This window comes from Heterodontus francisci, chromosome 33 (genome assembly GCF_036365525.1).
Source record: "Heterodontus francisci isolate sHetFra1 chromosome 33, sHetFra1.hap1, whole genome shotgun sequence".
Lineage (NCBI taxonomy): Eukaryota > Metazoa > Chordata > Chondrichthyes > Heterodontiformes > Heterodontidae > Heterodontus > Heterodontus francisci.
In genome coordinates, this window is record NC_090403.1 from 44,453,438 (window position 1) to 44,474,598 (window position 21,161).

Here is a 21,161-nt window from a genome sequence, read left to right on the forward strand (position 1 = left end):
TGAGAGCAATAACATTTCTTCATGTGGAGATGGCAGTGAAACATTGGACTTAATCTCCACTAGCAACACAGCAATCAACGTGACCCATAACATGCTTGGAGCTATTTAACACAGTCGTTGGTCCATTTATTTTAAATAGATTAAGGGCAGTGTTCTAGAAGCGCAGGGGGGGAAATGTAAACTAGTTAAACCAGTATAAGACCAGAACCCTCGCCATTTCACAACCCGACCTGATGTGCCCTCGTACATTATGTTATCACGATAAAGTAACGCACGATCCTTTGCCAAAATGGTGAAACTGCGCCTTTGCAAAGAAACAAGTCCATGCTAAGCTGAAATTCCAGAAATTGGCACAAACTGCTAATTTCTGATGACTCCGGAGTGATTACGGTTCTAATGCCGTCTGAGATTTTCAATTAATTGAAACATTTCCGCATTTTATAGCGCCAGTTACCTTCACAACATTCAAAAGAAGATCAGGAAATATGTTGTTCATACGCTATTTTTACAAAATCCCCAGGCTCGAGCAAGCCCCAAAAAATGTACGATTGCGGGAAGCACTGACAACTTGGCTGCCTGTTTAAAAGTGGTTGTGTGGATATCTTCACTTACTTTAACAAAGGTTGAGAAATGTCGATTGAACCGCCTTTAAATTGGAAGTTGCAGGTTTACTGGGATAGTAAAGTACTTTTCTGCCAGTTATGCGTCTCGGGCACCATCTATAGATTTCAACCCTCTCTCTATTTCAGGCCATTCCGATTCCCCCCACCCCCGCGATGATCAACCCATAGATTACACCCAACTTCTCCGAAAGTTCACTAACTTGCATTTCATTGTAGGAAAACGGGTTTCAGCAGACGCACACCGGTTGTGATGTTGGATCTGATGGTGCAAATATATGAAGCTTGTCCCAATCCCTCAGTTTTATTATTAACAATTGTTCTGCCTCCAATCTCATCGTATATATTGCCTCTGAAAATAAGACGAGACTTTCGCTCAAAACTTTGCATACAAATCACATTGGGGCAACTCTTTTTTTTTTTAGTAATTTCACCTCACGAAACTTCATAGAAAATCCTTCTGTCTAAAATAAATCTTGATTTTTGTTTCCTTGCCCACCTGAAGTCAGGAAGTGCTGGGTTCAGGAGGAGGAGAAAGATTCCTAATGGTATAGAGCAGCCGGGTTAGAGTATGTGTTTGTGCAGTCCCCACTGTGCCACACTGTCATCGGGCAGATGCTCCGATTTATATGATTCGTGGCTGGTAGAGGGAGTGCGAGAGATTGCAGCACTGCCTGATGGACCGAATGAAGAGCTTCAGTGGAAATGTAAGAGTGAGAGATGGAGATGGGAAGAGCTCTGAATTATTGCGCCGAGGGGCAGCAAACGACTAATTGTAATGATAGATATCGAAGAGAAACATGTGATGTGGTAGATCAGTCACAACAATTGCACTGGTATCTCCGAACAAGGCTGTGACTGGGAGACGTGAGTTTGCACTACCTTACCGTGTGGATCCGCACAAAGTTCAGGGCTGTCGATTGAGGCAAACTTCCATCACCTACCATGGCATAGTTGTAAAGTGAGAAACTCTTAATCAACGGCGGGAAAATGCCTGTTATGAAAGGCTTGTTAGCGCCTCAGAATACCTTTTTGGACACCATAGCAACGCGGTTTGATGGAACACGTAAGTCTGAAAGAGACAGAACATTGTAAGGGACTGAATTTCTGGTTTTCCATAGGTTTGGGGTATTAGGTTAAGTTTATAAAGGCTGACCGGCAATGCCTTAGCATCAAGCTAAAAACGCGAACACCCTTCATTTCCAATGTTTTCATTTTTTTCAACTTGAAATTATGACTTTTCATGTGGGAGAGGGGACCATTATAAGCTGTATTTCTGACCCAGCCATGTCATGTAAAGTCTACAGCATCAGGTGAAATCTCGGGTAGGTGTGATACACTGAGGTCAGAAACTGGAAAAATAACCTGGCTTTGTTTGTTGGTTGGTTGTGGTCTCCAGGGAGACAGGAGGTGGTAAACATCCCAGAGCTCAGGGCTTCTGAGATATTCAAGGTTGCCTTTTTAAAGTTACATTTAGAAGGAACTCTTTAACGTTTTAACCTACAAAATTATCGGATGAACGCGACATAATCGTTCACAAAATATAACAGGAAACATTGGGTAAAATATGTTCTATCCCCCGCTCCACCCAGGGCCTCCCCTACTGAGCTGACAGATGTAGGGATTATAAATCCATGAAAGGTGGAGAGGAGGCTAAGGTATTTTCCAGGTCATTCCGCTCCTTCTCCGTGGTGTGAGGTTGACTGGATTCGTCCACGGACCTTTCGCACAATGTGGAGTGAGATGCGCCGTTTCAGCACCATGGACAACACAGCCTCTTTACAGTAAATGCGCTAGCCCGAAACTCATTCAAGCGAATCGAAGGAGCTTAATTAACAGTAATATGCCCCCAAAAATTATTTCTGTAAGATTTGCCTTCAGAATTCCCTTAATTCTTCTAGTTTCTATTTTTTTTTTGCATAATAAATAAACTTTGAAACCTCGTCCAGACACAAACACAAAAACTGCAACAGTTCGAGGCTCGGCAATTAAAGTCATTGAAAGTAACAATCACACTTGTTTCGGAGGCGCTAAAAAAAAAACTTATGGTTATATAAAATAGCACAACGTGGCTACTTATGGATCCAGTAAACTTTGCACATACTACTTTTTGTATCCAACATAATTTTTTTGTGCTTGAGATCCTTGCTGCAGGAGAGAGATATTGAGGTTCTAGTGTTGGTGAAAAATTTCAAAGGTACTTAACATAAATTAAATTTTCGTTCATGTTTCTAGCTGAAGGACAATTTTTTTTTTGCACTTCACGTGGGCTGACTCACAGGATTCGTTTTTTTTCCATCTGGAAAAAAAAAGCACATTGTCTGTGCTTCCTTCCAGAATCCTGTTGGGTTCAGGATTAGGCATCATAAAAATGATGGCACAGAAGAGGTTATTTTCCTCGTTGTGCCTCATCTTCTGGGGCTATCTAAGCTCATTTGATGTTGCTGCTTTTTCCCCCGTAGCTGTTATAGTAGGAATCAGGTCTATTGCATGTTGCTCTTCCATCACTAGTTCTCTTTCCAGTTTTAGTCCCTGCTCATCTTTCCCGAAGGCATTGACGACCTTTAGAGTATACTTCCATGCATATTTGTTGTCCTCTGATACCTCACCCAGGTGGTCAATATTCATAAGTTAGCCTTAATAATTCGTGTTATCAGGTGATTACGAACAATGGAAAACTCAACAAGACATTGTCTTGACTTTACAGGCAGACTCAAGTTGTAACTTCCACATATATATTGCATAAAGGTAACATGTGGGTCAGCGTATGTTGTAAACCAAGAATCCATGAGGAGTTCAGATGACATCTGGGAGGTGTGATGACGTGCTTTCTAGCTCAATACTAACGCTACAGAATACTTAGACATAGGTTCATGCCTGTAATTTTTGCATGTTCTCATTCTGCAAAATCTAGAAGGGGAAAAAATAAGGCCAGAATCATTTGGGGGTGGGTAGTGGTGGTGATGTGGTGGGGAGGGGGGATGGTGGGAATGGAGGGGGGGGGGGGGGGTAAGAAAGCTACATATATACAAAAACAAGCTGAGCCACAAAACAGAAGTTGAGTGGCTTATTAATGATCTGAACCCTGACATGCATTTGTTCTTTCGTTGGTATTCTTTATAATTTGTAGACAAATTTTGCAATTTTTACTTACATTTCATTCCAATGGCAGGCTCCAGCAGTTCAATTATATGACCTGAACTGAAGTGATAATCTACCAAATCATTCGCACTGCAGTGTTGTTTTACTTTGTGTTGTTGAAGTGATATTGAGTTGTATTTCATAGCTTGCTGCAGGAGAATAGTTAGGCATAGACTGTGTATCTTTCAGAGAATTAGCTTATACTGGAGTTACCTGCATAAATGTATTTAAAGTCTCTTTTGACTCACAATCTTGTCTTCATCAATGTTCATTGTGTTTTTTGGAAATTTAATTTGGATATTTTGAACAGGCAGCCCTTGGAAAATTAATTATAATTTTATCAAATTGTCTTTTAGTTGCAGTCACTGGAAAGGTTACTATTGTACTTTGCAGAATAAATTCTGATGGACCCAAGAGAGCAGGTTGTCAACTGTGTGAAACAATTCAGTCAAGGAATAACAGTCGATCCTGTTGACATCTAGCCCAAAAGTAACTCTAATTAATATGTCAATGTTCTTCTAACCCCTATTACAGTAACAGTACTTTATTTTGGTTTTACTTATCAACATCATGGGGGTTACCATTGACCAGAAACTGAACTGGAGTAGCCATATAAATACAACAGCTACAAGAGCAGATCAGAGGCTAGGAATCCTGTGGCAAGTAACTCACCTCTTGACTCCCCAAAGCCCGTTCACCATCTACAAGGCAGATGTCAGGAGTGTGATGGAATACACTCCACTTGCCTGGATGGGTGCAGCTCCAACAACACTCAAGAAGCTCGACATCATCCAGGACAAAGCAGCCTGCTTAATTGGCACCCCATCCACGAACATTCACTTCTTCCGCCACCGACGCACAGTGGAAGCAATGTGTACCATCTACAAGGTGCACTGCAGCAATGCACCAAGGCTCCTCAGACAGCACCTTCCAAACCCGTGACCTCTACCGCCTAGAAGGACAAGAGCAGCAGTTACATGGGTGCACCGCCCCCTACACATTCCCCTTCAAGCCACAAACCATCCTGACTTGGAACTATATCACCGTTCCTTCACTGTCGCTGGGTCAAAATCCTGGAATTCCCTTCCTAACAACACTGTGGGTGTACCTACCCCACATGGACTGCAGAAGTTCAAGAAGGCTGCTCACCATCACCTTCTCAAGGGCAATTAGGGATGGGCAATAAATGCTGTCCTAGTTAGCGATGCCCATATCCCATGAATGAATAAAAAAACTAATGATTCCAGGATACATCTAGCTAATCTAGGAATGGATTTATATAATACCAATGAAATTTCCATTAACTCCAGCATAAACAGTTCTTGAGCCAAACATGCAATAATGCTTCAAGTGCATCGGTAACTTTTTCACTAGATCTGTAATAGTTTCCTCTATTATGCAGGTGAGTTTCTGTGGTGTTAGACCTACATATCACAGCTTTGTGTACTTAGTCCCTTTAGAATTTGTGGGGGGAAAAAACTGGGTGAGGGAAGCATTATGAAAGGGCAGTAAAATGGAATTGGGACCTGTAAGTAAACAATCATCTCATAATAAACAGCGAAGCTTCGAAAAATGGGACTCCAGTTCTGTGTGTTCAGTTTCAATATTTTCACAAATTTACTAAATGAATAGAATATAGCTCCATGTTTAATAAACAACTCACCCTATTCTCCATTTTGTTTTAGAAAAATTGGCATCTGTGTATAATGCATCCCTTTCCTCATTTTGACTTTCAGACTGTTAATATAAATTATTTGACTTTGTACTGTTGCAAGTGCTGCAATGCAGTGGAAGATGTCGTTTGTTCAGTACATCAAAGTGCAATAAAGCCACTTAATGCAAGTTCCAGGTGTATGTAGTGAACATGCAAATTTAGCAAGTTTACAAGAAAACCTAGAGCACATCCTGCAAAGAAACATGACTGAATGTAGTCAGACAGCAGTATTTCTTGAGTTGAAGGATAGCTTACTGGTACGGGTCAATGAAAGGATTGATGAGGCAAATAGAAAAGAATATTAGTCAGTGAATTCCCAACTAGAGACATAAATTTAAGATCGGCATCAAAAGAACAAGGTGAGAAATTAAGGGAAAAATTATGCAGAGGATTGTTAGGATATGCAATGTCCAATGATGGAAACAGAATCCATAATATCGCTTAAAAGAAAAGTGAATAAATATTTGGAAATGGGTCTTTTTAAAAAAAAACGATTTGGGGACAGGGCAGTGAACTGGGACTAAGTGGATTGCTCTTTTAGACAGCCAGTTTAGGTATAATGGGTCAAAGGGCTTTCTTTTATGTTGTTATATTCTATGGTTGAAGAAGGAATTGGGTCCAACTTGACAAAATTCAGAGTCAGTTATGTCTCTGCCTAACAGGGCATATTATTCAAGGCATCCATGGACTGGAAGAGAAATTCCTGCAGTATGATAATCTGTTAGGTGATGCTCTAACACCCTGCTGACTTTGCTGCTGACTTTGAAGAGAACTTTAATCCAGTTTCCTATTGGATCAATGCATTGGAAAGTGTTATCTATGGTGTGGTTATCTGGCAATCATACGGTTATCCCTGCTAACACATTTTCCCCATTTTCCAAAAGAGAAGGGAATGACATCCACAACTCATTAGGCATAGAACAAGTGCCACCCAGTGATTGGACTGTATAAGGAAGCACCCAGTAATACAGGTAGTCAGGCATTCACATAGTGATGCCATCAGGACTGCTGTCCCAGCTTCCTTTTGGAAAAGATGCTTCAGTCTGGACTAATTGTCTGACAAAGTGGAGAATGTTCATCTCTGTCCACAGATGCGGGTGTGCAGGATGAGACGGGTTAGCAGAGAGAATCTCTTGTGCAGCCTCACCTATGTAGCAGCCATCTGTAGCTTCTCCTCCTCTTTGCACACACATCATCACTAGGAGGATTCTTATTGAGAAACCCTTTAGTGCCAGTAATGATTTATGAAGAAGCAAATAATTTGTGATGGTTTGCAAAAGGTCTCATGAGTACACGAGTGCCAAGAGCTGGAAAAATAAAGAGAAAGTGGTTAAAAATGCTTACCATTATTTTGATGTGTCCTTTCCATGGTCTCCCAGGATACGCATGTTGCCTAGATACCTATTTGAAATAGGTGATCTTTACAGTTGGTGTTCTGCGTATCGGAATGGCAGGAAATGGTGTGAAGGACTGACATGCTCACAAATCTATATATAAATGAGGCTTCTGCCCTTGCTGATCCCACTCATGGGAATGAAAACCTGGAGATTTCTGATGGGGAAGGACTTTCATGCATTTCTGATTCCAGCCACTGAAAACCACCCATATCTAGCAATATTTATGGGAAGGTACCGACTAGTGTGGTGCTCGGCTCTCTTCCCATAAAAACATAAATCAGACCTCTGTATGTGTATACATACGGGCAATTACTTAGCAATTTATCTCCGTTCTTGGTACATACTGGTATCAGTTTAGCTATTCTGGTTATGTGCAAGTTAGGTTTAATTTTATTATCCATCTAGAGCTAATGTACAGAATACAATTTTACTACTTCCACTGAAACTGTAACCTTATCCATTAAATTGATTTGGTAATCTCTATATCTTGTGCTGAAAAGAAAACATGTTTTACATGTAATTTTTGAGTAATATTACCTAATATCAAACTTGAAGTTATCTGATTTTCATTTTATATTAGATCCTGCATGCCTCTGTGCTCACCAACTTCTATTGACTTCCTATCTCATAGAGTATCAACTTAAAAATCCTTGTTTTTGTTTTCAAATTCCTCTGGGACCTTGCTCCACTGTACCTATACAATCTTTTCCACCTAGACCCAGCATCAAGCCTCAGCTGTTCAGACTCTAGTCTTCTGTGTTTCTCTCTTTCCCTACCCAATGCTTCATTCCTCCATCAGTGGCACAGACATGCAGCCACCATTCCTTTATAACCTGTGACTCTTGCCCTATATCCCTCTTATTGTACCAACTCTCTCCTTACTTTCAAAAGCCTAATTCTTCAACCAAACCTCTGGTCATTTTTGTAAATTCTCTCCCATTTCCTGCTCATTGCTCTCAACAACAACAACTCGCATTTAAATAGCACCATTAATGTAGTAAAACGTTCCAAGGCACATCACAGGAGCATTATCAAACAAAATTTGACCCTTTGCCACATAAGGTGATATTAGGGCAGATGACCAAAAACTTGGTCAAAGAAACAGTGTCTTAAAGGAGGAGAGAGAGGTAGAGAGGCAGAGAGGTTCAGGGAAGGAAGTCCAGAGCTTAAGACCTAGGTCACTGAATACAGAGAAGAAGTGGAAACTGATAGAGCTGGAAAAAAGATGTCTGACCATCCTCTCAAGAAGACAATGGTGTGAGGTGTGGTGCAAGCTGAGGATTAAAAACATAAAAAATGCATCACTACCAAAAAACTTGACTTGGCTTGGTTGATATTTGACTAGTCAGCCTTACACACTGTTGGAATCTGGAGGAATATATTTGTCAATGGTGGGGTTCTTCCCTTTCAGCTGAAGATAGCTCTGCAAACCAATATCCTAATGGTAGGGTGTTCTTTGCTGTTGATGCAGTAGGAAGCTTACCAGTACATTGGAATGCTACCTGGCTTTAGGTGACTAAATTCTAGCAGTCTCCTGTGCACACTTGATTGTTTTTAAATCTTGGCTCTGCCAACCTGCACCCAAGCTCTCTGAATTTAGGCAGATGGAGTGTTTCTCTGTAAGCAGAGCATATGCATACCCTATTAGGTAAACAAATTCATTACTCAATGGCTTGATATGCAAACATCTTGTTGACCAAATAAGTCAACTTTTTTGTATTTAATCTCTTGTATTTAACCCCCAATCTCCTGTAAATCAGCTTTGACTGTTTAGTTATGTGGAAGCCTCTATTTAAGTGTGGCTGTTTGATATTGCATAGTCTTCCATCTCGGAGGCCGTGTTAAATCACATCAAGTTTAAGTTACACTGGACTTCATAAAGCCGCAAGGACTTTCAGTAATTTGACTACAAGAAATTCAGGCATAGGAAAGGTGATGACATCACATGTGACTGGTTTCTTTATTGTTGTCCCAGTGGGGGAGGTGCTGAGCTCCTTTATCTCAAACCAGGAGTGCCATTTGACACATTTTTCCATAACAAACACCCTGCTTAGAGAAACTGGAGAAATGCTTGATGAATGTACAGTAAAATGAAAAAAAAACCCTGTAGTAAAATAAAATAAAAAATGACATTTTCAAATCAGTTGTTTACTAAGTTAACTACAGCTCGAATCAGACTCTAACTGCACATCCAATTATATTGTGTTCATCTGTATCCACAGGATTGCCTTCTAACTATAAATTGTACTGCAACAAGTTTTTTACTTTCTGTGCCTGATATTCATTTAGTGCAGGAAATATAATTTATGTTTGCCTTTAATAATATAATGGGAGTAATTGCACTGAAAAATATTTTGATCAAAAAACATCAATCTGACATAAAAAAAACTTTCTTCATCGAGGTTAAGCGACGTAATGGCAAAAGAAAGGAGCTCTACATTCATTTATAATCTACACAGAAAACTCTGGTAAATACTGTAAGATCCAGTGCTTCAACCATAGGTTTTATAAAACCACAATCCTTGTAAGGTGCATTTAATCTTTTAGCACCCTGGCATAAAGGTCCCTTGTGTGACGTTGCAATAAAATTATGTGCAGTTGGTCAAAAATGACTTCTATATTGACATTCCTGGTGCCTGGTGACTTATTTTAGCCTGAACCATCAAGAAGTATGACAGATGCAGCTATGGGCAGGAGGGAGATGAAAGTGGAATCTGCAGATCTTGTAAATGAACCTGAACAGAATGAACTAGATGGGTTCCATGGCACTTTTTGTTGTTGTCATTTTTATTGTGGTTTGACTAACTACAGTCAACCTGTAGTTACTTTACTGGTACATTATTGTAAGATGAGCTGAATTTCAAATCTAAGAAGGAAAGGACAGTGATCCAGAAACTACTGAAGTTTATGCAGACCACCCAATGCAACATAATTTCCATTATTTTTAAATTTTTTTATTGAGAAAGAAAGGTGAAGGATAAAAAAACACTGGAAAACAGGACTCATCAATGTTGAAAAGAGTAAAAGAGATGATGTAAACCAAGAAGTAGTGATTAAGTGACACCAAGCTTGGGTTTTAAGAAACAGGCAGGAAAGCGTAGGGAAGGTAAGAAATTCCCCAGTTTGGCGGCTTTGGGAAAGAATGAGTTTCAAAAGGGAACTGAATGGTGAGCCTTGAATTCATTAAAAGGCTCAATGTAGGGAACAAGAGACACCTGTGGGATGAGGTGTTATAACTTTAAAAGACATAATCCCGTCTTTGATACATCAAAAGTAAATATGACACCTGGCTTTAACATGTAGTTTGAGAGATCGTGTAGGCAAAAAAGTAGTTAAAAATTGAGTTGAATTTACAGAAGTCATGGACCGTTAATTATCAATTATATTTAATTAGAGTTTAGATAAAGTAAATAAAGAGAAACTGTTTTACAATGGTTAAAGGGTAAACAACCAGAGAGCACAGATTTAAGATGATTTGCAAAAGAACCAGAGGCAACATTACGCTAAACCTTTCTGATACAATGAACAGTTAGGATTTGGAATGCACCGTCTGATAGGACATGGGGAAAGAGCAGGGATGTGGGACTAACTGGATATTCTATGATTCTTGTTAGATCATGGGAACTAGAAAACAAGACCTGATTTTGAAATGGAAAGTTCTTAAACTAGATGTATAGCGAGACGATTAGGTGACAATTGCAGGATAATAAGAACTAGGTCCAACCACAACGTTATGTTAAAAAAGCCAAGATGCTGAAAAGAGAGGGAATAAATGTCAATAGGTGGTAGTAGTGGTCACTACGATTAATAAAATTAAAGTGTTTTACTATTCATATAAGGAGTACCAGAGACCAGACTATAGTGGAGTCTGGATGAGAAAATGAATATATTTGGACACAAGATCTTGCTGAAAGAAGAAGTTGGAGAGGAAGTGTGCCTCAATGAGTAAACACACCATCTGTTGTGGCACTGAGCCTAACAAATAAGGAAGTTCCAGATTCAATGCCAGAGTGGTGATAATGGCTTATAATTAGTCTCAGTAATGCAGGAAAGGAAGGGGAAAAATTAAACAGATTCTGATCACTATTGAGTGATCTCCGGAGGAAAGTGTGGACCATGTATGAAAATTACTGTGATTTCTCCCTGCTCCCCCTTTCCATGGTTTAACAAGCTGCTGACACTCATTTTCTAGGTTGATGCATAAAGAATGATCATAAGAGCTACCAAGCACGCATAAAACTGCATCTTGGAATGAATTACTATCTTTGGGTCAAAAGAAGAGAAAGGGAAATTTAAAATTAGGAGGAGGGCATGGCTAGTAAAGAAAGCTGCAGAAGATTATCAACAGGAAATGTAACTTTAAGAGAATTGAATCAATTTAAATGGAAGCCTGACACTGGAGGAGTTTATTATTCACTAGGAATGGGTATTGAACAACAAGACAAAAAAATAAATTAGTATGGAAGTCCTTGGCCAAATAAAATGTGCATTAGGGTAAGGAAGGATACCAATTATGGAAGGATTTTAATTATCCTGAGCTGAAGTGCACTGAAGGAACAGATCCAATAAGAACAAAAAAATGGAAATAGTACAGTATTGCTTTATGTTGAGCTTGTTAAAAGGAGGAGCAGGGGACAGGGAACAGGGCATACATAGTACAATGTTTAGTAATGAGCTTGAGGTAATGGAAGGTGTGAAGAAAAGATTTGATTATCAGTGATTATAATATAATTGGATTTAAATCTGTCATGTACTACCAGCCCACCAGTCCCTCAACCAAGTGAGCATTCTTCAGTGAGAGTTGGCAGACTGGCAGCGTATTGCAGCTGAGCCCAACCTGTAATCACCCATGCAAAGTTTCTCACAGGAGCAATTGGATAGCGACAGAAGCTGGCATCTTTTATCCCACTTTCCGCCATCGCCCCCATCCCCAACCAACTCCAACCCAGTGACACTATAGCCAATTATAGCTCCTCCACTACTGCTGTAGCTGCGAACAGGTCAGCCAGCACAGACTAATTATAGAACCTGGAGCTTTCCTTGGCTATGTGGCTCAGCAACAGACTGAACACCACACTTCCCCAGCCTTCCCACACCTATCGTCGTGAGCACGAGTACAATATTCCCTTGTGTACTTGGGCTTGATATTCCGAAAGGTATTGATACATGAGTACAAAGTGCATTTAGAGTTGTCTTGAGTGGAGGGTTAGATTTATTTTGATGCTGTTAGTTGTTAAAGGGTCACTGTGTTTGATAAACATTTTTGTTTAATTTTGTGCCAATGTCATTTTTAGTGACATGATGTCATATGATTCACATCATTATGTTTATTTACCAACAAAAGAGGCGAAGGGTTGACCAAATATATTTTCATTAAGTTGGTGCTCCTTCAATATACAAAACACTAATAAATTTGACACACATACCTATCCAGTTAAATAATATTATTCCACTGGCCATTGACCAGGTGGCATTCTTGGGTGTGACTTTGACCTGGAGCAGACAATAATTAATGAACGTTTGCCTCATACACCTGGGTTCCACTCTAGGGCTTTGTGCATTTCTTCTAGTACACATGAGAATTAGCCAAATCTGTGTGTGTTTTTATTTCAAAACAAAACCTTCTTACCCATATGAAACATATTGCGCTTCACACTTGCAGACTAACACTACTGGTTAATGCATGGTTTTTGTCCAAGGCTTTCTGATGGAGGTGCATCTCTGACCGGTAGGGTTCGTGCCCAACAAGTAGATCTCATCTACCTCTTGTCAGACACTAATGGTTTGACCAAAAATATTAACGTCTTGCTGAGGCTTGAACAAATCACCATCATACCTTGAAAGGCAGAGGACTGTTTGTTGTGAAAACCATTGGTTTCTGTTTAAACTTACTGAATGGTAGTATTCTGCAATAATTGTGTTTTCCCAGCCAGTGCTATCAAATTGAACAAAGCCATAGTGTTCAGAGATGAAACATCTGTGTTTAAAATGGGTTAACAGACCTTGAGAATTGACAAATTCTGACCATTTCAGCTGAGACACTAACAACCAGCAATGGCTGGTGGGCTAACGATACAAACTTATTTGGAAGAATGCCAACACAGCCAAGTCCAGCCGAACATCAGGGGGTAAGGAACCAGCCCTAGCACTGACAAATATGGAAACTTACTTAAGGAAGTTTCAAGAACAATGACACTGCCAGGGCATGCTTTTTCCAGGGCATGTGATTTTGCCAGGGTATTTTGGCCTGAAACAAATACTAATTGGGCTATAGGCCATTGTCAGTATAATATCTTGTAACTCCCCAAGCCCACCCTGAGAATTAAAGTATAAAAGGAACTGTTAAAGAAACTTTGGTGTTGCAACCAAAGGGAAGGAGTAACTTGGTTAGTTACTAGAGAGCTACAACCAACATGAAGTCGACTACTGTTGGGTGATTAGAGGTATTTCGCTTGCATCATATTTTGAACAATTTATTGTTCGTGCCAAGTGGTCCATAGTAGTGTATAGGTTCTTATTACATGTTTTGATATATTGTGGGTGAACCTAATTACGTTGGATAATTAATCCAGAGGTTTGAGTTCACTCCACTATTTCCTGTAATTCTCGTGTATGAACCAGAATAAGTAGACTAAAAGTTCTACTCTCTGGCTGATCTTCTGGTCATTAGCATGCCAGAGCTGAGCTCCTGCCCTCCACCAATGAATCACACTGATGCGGGCTAAAAACTTGCCACAGCAGGCTTTGGAGATGAAGGCAGCTTCTGCACTGTATGAAAAACTGATGCTTCTGCTTCTGGCACTGTGTACAACCATTGTATAACAGCGACTGCCCAGGCTTTTCCATGAAGAAATCTCTGAGGCCCCTCTGCACAACTCAGAGTGCTGGATGCCAAGGTCTAACCAGGGTCCAGTGTTTAAAGGAAAAAAGAAAATGGTGGGAAACATGATGGAGGCCCTGTTTCCCTCTTTTTTTATTCGTTCCTGGGATGTGGGCATCGCTGGCTGGACCAGCATTTATTGCCCATCCCTAATTGTCCTGGATGGTGTTGAGCGTCTTGAGTGTTGTTGGAGCTGCACACATCCAGGCAAGTGGAGAGTATTCCATCACACTCCTGACTTGTGCCTTGTAGATGGTAGACAGGCTTTGGCGAGTCAGGAGGTGAATTACCCGCCGCAGAATTCCTAGCCTCTGACTTGCTCTTGTAGCCACGGTATTTATATGGCTACTTCCAGTTCAGTTTCTGGTCAAAGGGAACTCCCAGGATGTTGATAGTGGGGGATTCAGTGATCATAATGTCATTGAATGTCAAGGGGAGATGGTTAGATTCTCTCTTGCTTTTCAACATGGATGAGTACTGATTCATCAGCTGAGAGGGGAGGCAGTAAGTGGTAATCAGCAGGAGGTTTCCTTGTCCATGTTTGACCTGATGCCATGAGACTTCATGGGATCTGGAGTTAATGTGGAGGAGTCCCAGTGCAACTGCCTCCTGACTCTATACCACTGTGCCGCCACTTCTGCTGGGTCTGTCCTGCGGTGGGACAGGACATACCGGGGATGGAAATGATGGTGCCTGGGACATTGTCTGTAAGGTATGTTTCCGTGAGAATGACTATGTCAGGCTGTTGCTTGACTAGTCTGCGGGGCAGCTCTTCCAACTTTGGCACAAGCCCCCAGATGTTACTAAGGAGAACTTTGCAGGGTCAACAGGGCTGAGCTTGCTGTTGTCGTTTCCGGTGCCTAGGTCAATGCCAGGTGGTCCGTCCAGTTTAATTCCTATTGACTTCAATGCGGTTAGATACAACTGAGTGGCTTGATAGGCCATTTCAGAGGGCATGTAAGAGTCAACCATATTGCTGTGGGTCTGGAGTCACATGTAGGCCAGACCAGGTAAGAACAGCAGATTTCCTTCCCTAAAGGGCATTAGTGAACCAAATGTGTTTTTACAACATCGGCAATGTTTTCATGGCCATCATTAGACCAGTTTTTTTTTAGTTCCAGATTTTTATTAATTGAATTCAAGTTCCACCTTCTGCCGTGGTAGAATTCGAACCCATGTCCCCAGAGCAATATCCTGGGTTTCTGGGTTACTAGTCCAGTGACAATACCACTACATCACTGCCTCCTCCATCTGATTTGCATGTGTCAGTCCCCATTTGAGTGGACGGATTGTGTGCTTCGAGACCCGACTTCCAGAGATGAAGGGAAAAAGAGTGCTTCCCACGCTCTCTTCTCAAATAATCCACCCCAAATCTACTGGAAAAGAGACTGGAAACTTTAGGCCTTTGTCTCTAATCACAAAGTAAGAGGTTGTATGTGCACTCGTAATGAAGGGCGTGCTTTCCCATTGCTCCCTGAGGAATAATCAAAAGTCTTTGAAATCTGGTTTTACACAGATGATGTAGCAGTACCCTAGGCATGGAAATGAAATAAAGCTAGCAAATATCAACAGAAAAATGATCTGGTATATTCACCAAGGAAAGGAGATGAAATCCAAATAACAAAACGAGCTGTCTATTCCAAACTGGCCTGGACAGACATGACATTGCCAGCAGTCATTAAGGATAGAGTGGCTCTTATATTTTGTACTGTAGAATTATTCCAGACTGCCCTTGAGGACATTGGCCACATACAGCAATGAGCTTCCCATACAAGATAAAACAAGTGACCCTCAAAAATAACCTGTAGCTACATGAGACAGCAGTACTGCTTTAAACAGTGGCAGACTTCCAGGAAGTGCAGGCAATTATGGATTGCATACATGTGGTCCGACATAGTCCCTCACAAAATGGCAATACCTGCATGAATCACAAAGGTTTCCATTCTATGAATGTTCAGGTCATTTCTAACCATCAGCTCTGGATAATGTAAGTCAGTATTTGCTTCCCAGTTGGCTGTTATGATGTCTTCATTTTAAGACGGTTCGGTTTCCAAACAATTTTTGACCCACAAAGGCAGGTGCCAATATAAGTCCTGAGTTATTTTTTGGGGCCATGGTTCATGGCACCTCAGCAATGTCCAAAGTCAGCAGCTTAAATTTTGGTAAAATGGGTATCATGAGGTCCCTAGAACAATTGTACAACATACCAATGGTGTGCTGAAGTAGTGTTATGAAGGTGCTCCGTTCTTAAGATGTTTTGAGGACTTGTGATAAAGATTATGGACATTGGTTCATTTGGTAAACTGAAAAGATTCCATGTTTTTTCCTACAAGGTTCACTGGGAAGACACTTGAGGTTTTGTTTGAAAACAAACCTTTACTGGATGTCACATGTCTTAAGCTAAATAAACAACCGAAGCCTTGGTGACTTAGGGGAGATGTTTACACAGAAGTGACATGTCAAGATTTCTGGTGGTCAGGAGGTTTTGACTTGCTGTTAGGTTGTGAACTGTTTTGAAGTCAGTTAGGTTTGTAACCTGCTGAAAGAAACACCCAGCTCATCTTTCTTCACCTCTCTAAAGAAATCTGTGAATCCAGTGTGATAGTTGAAACCCCTGATGCTGTATTTCTTCTGGAAAGCTTACACGACTAATTCTCGACATCTCCAGAATGAGCTGTTTCTGAAAAGATCCCAGTGACCCATCTCCGTGTACCTGGACGCCAGACCAAAGCACAACTGATATCCTTCCATATCTGCTCTGTTTCCTTCAAGAATTAACAAGTATTTGGCCAAAGTTTTTTTGTGTAAAACAACTGTGCAGTGAAAATGTCTTTATTTTATTATCTAACCGGTATGTGTGTGTATATGTGTGTTGGGTATCTAGAAGGGAATATCTGTTTACATTCATATTTCAATCTGTGTTAATGCTTTGCATCTTTACTAGATAAGTCTTGTTTTATAATGAACTAATAATTTTGTTGTTTATGAAAGAAACCTGGTTGGTGTATTTTATTCCGGGATAAAGGGTGGCACAGTGGCGCAGTGGTTAGCACCGCAGCCTCACAGCTCCAGCGACCCGGGTTCAATTCTGGATACTGCCTGTGTGGAGTTTGTAAGTTCTCCCTGTGTCTGCATGGGTTTCCTCCGGGTGCTCCGGTTTCCTCCCACATGCCAAAGACTTGCAGGTTGATAAGTAAATTGGCCATTATAAATTGACCCTAGTATAGGTAGGTGGTAGGGAAATATAGGGGCAGGTGGGGATGTGGTAGGAATATGGAGTTAGTGTAGGATTAGTATAAATGGGTGGTTGATGGTCGGCACAGACTCGGTGGGCCGAAGGGCCTCTTTTAGTGCTGTATCTCTAAACTAAACTAAACTAAAGAATAAGGTATATGATTGACTGTATCGGTACCTGGGTAAACATTTAAATATATGTTGTAATCTGTGGAGAAGTGAAACTAGAGAGACAGTGCACTCCTCCCACCATGTTCGTGACAGTAGAAAACTCTTTTTCAGGCATTCTTTCAAAGCAGGAAGTCTGGCTACATCATACTCATATGGCTGATCCATAACCAGAAATATGGTTTTAGAGCTGTTGTGCATCCTTGCCTGAGCTGCATGTCCGATCATAAGATCAACCCTATGGTTTCTGTTATAACAATACGTTGCCATGGTAGTAGTGTTTGGGTTCAGATTCCAGAACAGATTGGTTCAGTAGTTCTGAGAATTTCTCAAAAAATCATCTTAGTTCCTAGAAATATTGGGAAATTTTTGTAACACAATATGAATTTTAATATAACATTTGCATTTCTGCAGCACCTTTAAGGTAGCAGAACAAGCCAACGTTTTTCAAAAAGGCATAATCAAAAGCTTTTAGAACACACTTATGTCCACATATGTCACTCGATTAGCTTCTGTCATGGAGGAGGGGGAGTCATCAATATAATGTATTTTCCCTGATCTTAAAGAGATGTGATTCAACTCAGATACATATATAATTTGTTTATGGATGTTATGCTTGAATCAATATTTCACTTTTTTTAAAAACATCTTTCATGCCATACCCTCACATCCCATGAAAGATGTAAAAAAATGAATTGTTCTCCTCAGCTAGAAATGCCATTTGGTAGCTTCCCATTTGTAGCTATATGAAAACTGTCTTTCCCTGCAGTTATTTTCCTCCTTTCAATGGGCATCTGTCTACCCTAACACAGCAGCTTCCTAAAATCTGAATCTAGGACTAAAAAGAGAATCAGCTTTGTGAGGAATTGTGGGCTTGTCTACCATTCTGCAGTGCCACTCATTAGTGCCAGCACCAGACTGCGAGCTGCATCAGAAATTTCATAAACCTATGGATCGAAATAGCCAGCATGCCAAGCTTTCAATCATAACCTTTAATCACGGATTCAGGTATTCAATCTAAAGAAAAATGACAGGAAGCACTGAACCAAAAGCCTTACAGTGAAGCCTTTATTATGGGCACTCTCAATTATCCATAAAAACTTAAATTATTGTAAACCAGCTAAAATGTAGGTGACAGTTTTTGATTTCTTGCAGATTCTGGTGTCTTGATCTGACAGGAGAAGTAGTTTTTATTTGGGTGTCGAGTACCTGGAAGTATTTGCCATCCATGCCATTCTTGTGTTTAACTGCAGGTCTGCAAAACCAAACCAGAGTGGCCGACAGCAAATTTTTTCAATCTTTCCTATTTTAAAATATGGGATTCATCTGCATGTACTGGAAACCTGAAGAAATCTAAATAGAATAGGCAGCAACTGAAAGCTCACTGTGTCAGACAAAACAGAGAGGACCTCAATTATTAGTGGAGGGAGGGAGGGAGGCTCCCTCCATTATGATGCATAATTGAAATTCCACTTTAAACAACCATGCTGCCGTCTGTCTCTGGGCAGAATTTGCACTGCTTGGTTATATTTAGTTTTCTGAGCATTAGGCAATGGTAGAACACGTTGTGCTTGGATGAGAGTTCACATTACATAGTGTGCTTGAATCAGGAATTTTCATAGTTAGGAAGGAAATGTTGATAATTTGAAAGTGAATGCCAGAATCCTTTAATAGATTTTTGGCATGTATATTTTAAACAGTCTGTTTTACTGGAAGGCTTGGTAATCCTAGCCATTGCTCTTAAATTCTAACCAGCACTATTTGCTCAAAGTATAAACATATGCTTATTACAATATGGTATATGTTCTAGATCAGAAGGTATAGTAGTGCTGCAAGAGACTTTTGGGAATCTGCTGAAGTTCTCTATAGGTGTGGAATCTAATGTTAAACATCAGTCCATGTAAAGATAACCCAATTCACTAAAACCTAATTTATCATTCATTTAAATGCTTATGTTTTATGTTGTCCTATTTCTAAATTAGCCAGATCCATAAAGATCATAGCTTTGGGTCCTTTTTTTAAATAAAATGCTACTCAATATCAAAGGTTGCTTTGTGTCTTTCCAGCCTCCTCCACACATTCTACTAAGTTTAAAAAAAAGTCACAGCAATACAATGGATGATAAAAAAGATCTTCACATTATCAAAGCGACACTCTAACTACCCCTTTTAAGGATAGCATTATCACAGCAGACAAATTTCAAGCTGTACTGCATGCAATTATCTTTCTCTCCATATATCTGTTTTCCAGCATTAGCAGAAGCTCTTAATCATAATTAGTGCCCTGCTTTAATTGCAATTCATAATACTGGGCTGGCCATTGTGAAGAATGAAGACGAACTGCGAGGGCTTTTAGTTGAGTTCTTTAAAGAGCGAAAAGCAATCAGTAGGTCAAAGGCCCAGCGAGGATTTTGACTTCTCCCCAGTGGGTTTTATTTCAGTGGAATAACTAACAGCCTTTTTGTAGTGCAGGTGAGAGTTCAGACAAACATATCGTAATGATTTCCCAGTGTTGCATCAGGTCCCATCTTTCTAAGAGTAATTGGGGTAATTTTGTGAAGATATATTTAACCCTTTCACAACGGAGTGGTTTAACTGAAAGAGCAGAACACAATGGAGATGAGCAACATACTCTTACGCTGTGTCCTATACTGGATCACAAAGATACAGGAAACACAAAGTAGAAGACGTGCTACTGTTATCTCATGCTGTTATCTTTAAGTTGGGTTCAAACACATTCCCATCTTTCATGATTATGGTTTTTCTACTAAATACCCTGTGCCAATCTAGTTAATGTGTAATCAATGAAAAATCAGAAAATATTTTGAAAGAGAAAGCAATCTGAGTGAGAGCAATTTGTATTTACCAAATTCAGAACTCAAGAATAATACGGTTTCATATCCCTTTGTGAGCATGACATTCACTTGTATCCAGGTTAGGAATCATCGATGTTCTAATTCATGCATTTCTGACAACCTCTATTTTATATGCATTTTAGACATTTAAAAATGGAGCTCAATGAAATCTTACACCCTAAATTATTTTAAATATTCAGTGCAAAAATAAATTAAGTTGCATTATAAAAGATAACTTCATATAAGTGGGTTGTTTCGTATTCTTAATGAAGGTCACCCTTTTGGGATTAAGGAGCCTTGTTCCCAGCAAATCTATTGTATTTGACATTTGGAAAAAATTTGACAAAATCATGGGAATGGAGGAACCCAGTTGAATTCAGTAGGGACTCGATCGCAATACTATGGCATAAATGGAGTTTCCACTTTCAATTTCTGTTTTGTGCTCCAATCATATTTTTGCAGTTTTATAGGTTGTAGCTTCCTACATAAATTCTAAGTCAAGTGCTGGTTGTTGATGTGTACCAGTCTGTTCCACCCACAGTGTAACACAACACTGTCAGGCTAAAGGAGGCAACTAGTCTAAGCTATATAGTGTAGGATGTAAGTTTGGACTAGTATTCCAGAGTTTGGTTTGATTTACATTCGGAGAGTTTGGGAAGAAACTTTGGAAAACATTTTCTCAGGAGATCAAGTGAATTGGGATAGAGTCCATAACAGAAAGAAAGACTTGCATTTATATAGCACCTTTCACAATTTCAGGACATCCCAAAGCATTTTACAGCCAATGAGATAGTTTTGAAGCATAGGCACTGTTGCAATGTAGGAAACACAGCAGGGTCCAACAAACAGCAAAATGATACTGATCACATTATCTGTTTTAGTGATATTGATTGAGGGATAAATATTGGCCAGGATACCTCCCTGCTCCTCTTCAAAATAATGCCATGGGATCTTTTCACATCCATCTTAGGGAGAGCAGACTGGGTTTAACATCTCCAAGACGAGCAGCACCAACAGTGCACTACTAACTGGAGTGTCAGTCTTGATTTTGGCCTGGAGTGGGATTTGAACCTGCAAATCTTCTGACTAGGTGACATGAGTGCTACCAACTGAGCCATGGCTGACTGTACCTAGCATATGGAAGGAGCAGCAC

General features: G+C 40.1%; 1 protein-coding gene across 1 annotated transcript in view; it reads left to right on the top strand.

Moving 5' to 3' along the window:
* The first annotated feature begins 1,610 nt into the window (after positions 1-1,610).
* LOC137347995 (potassium voltage-gated channel subfamily H member 4-like) overlaps positions 1,611-21,161 on the top strand; it is a 152,446-nt gene continuing 132,895 nt past the window's right edge. Inside the window, exon 1 of the mRNA XM_068013067.1 lies at positions 1,611-1,686. Within this exon, the coding sequence (XP_067869168.1) occupies positions 1,611-1,686 (76 nt within the window). The remainder of the gene's footprint in view (positions 1,687-21,161) is intronic.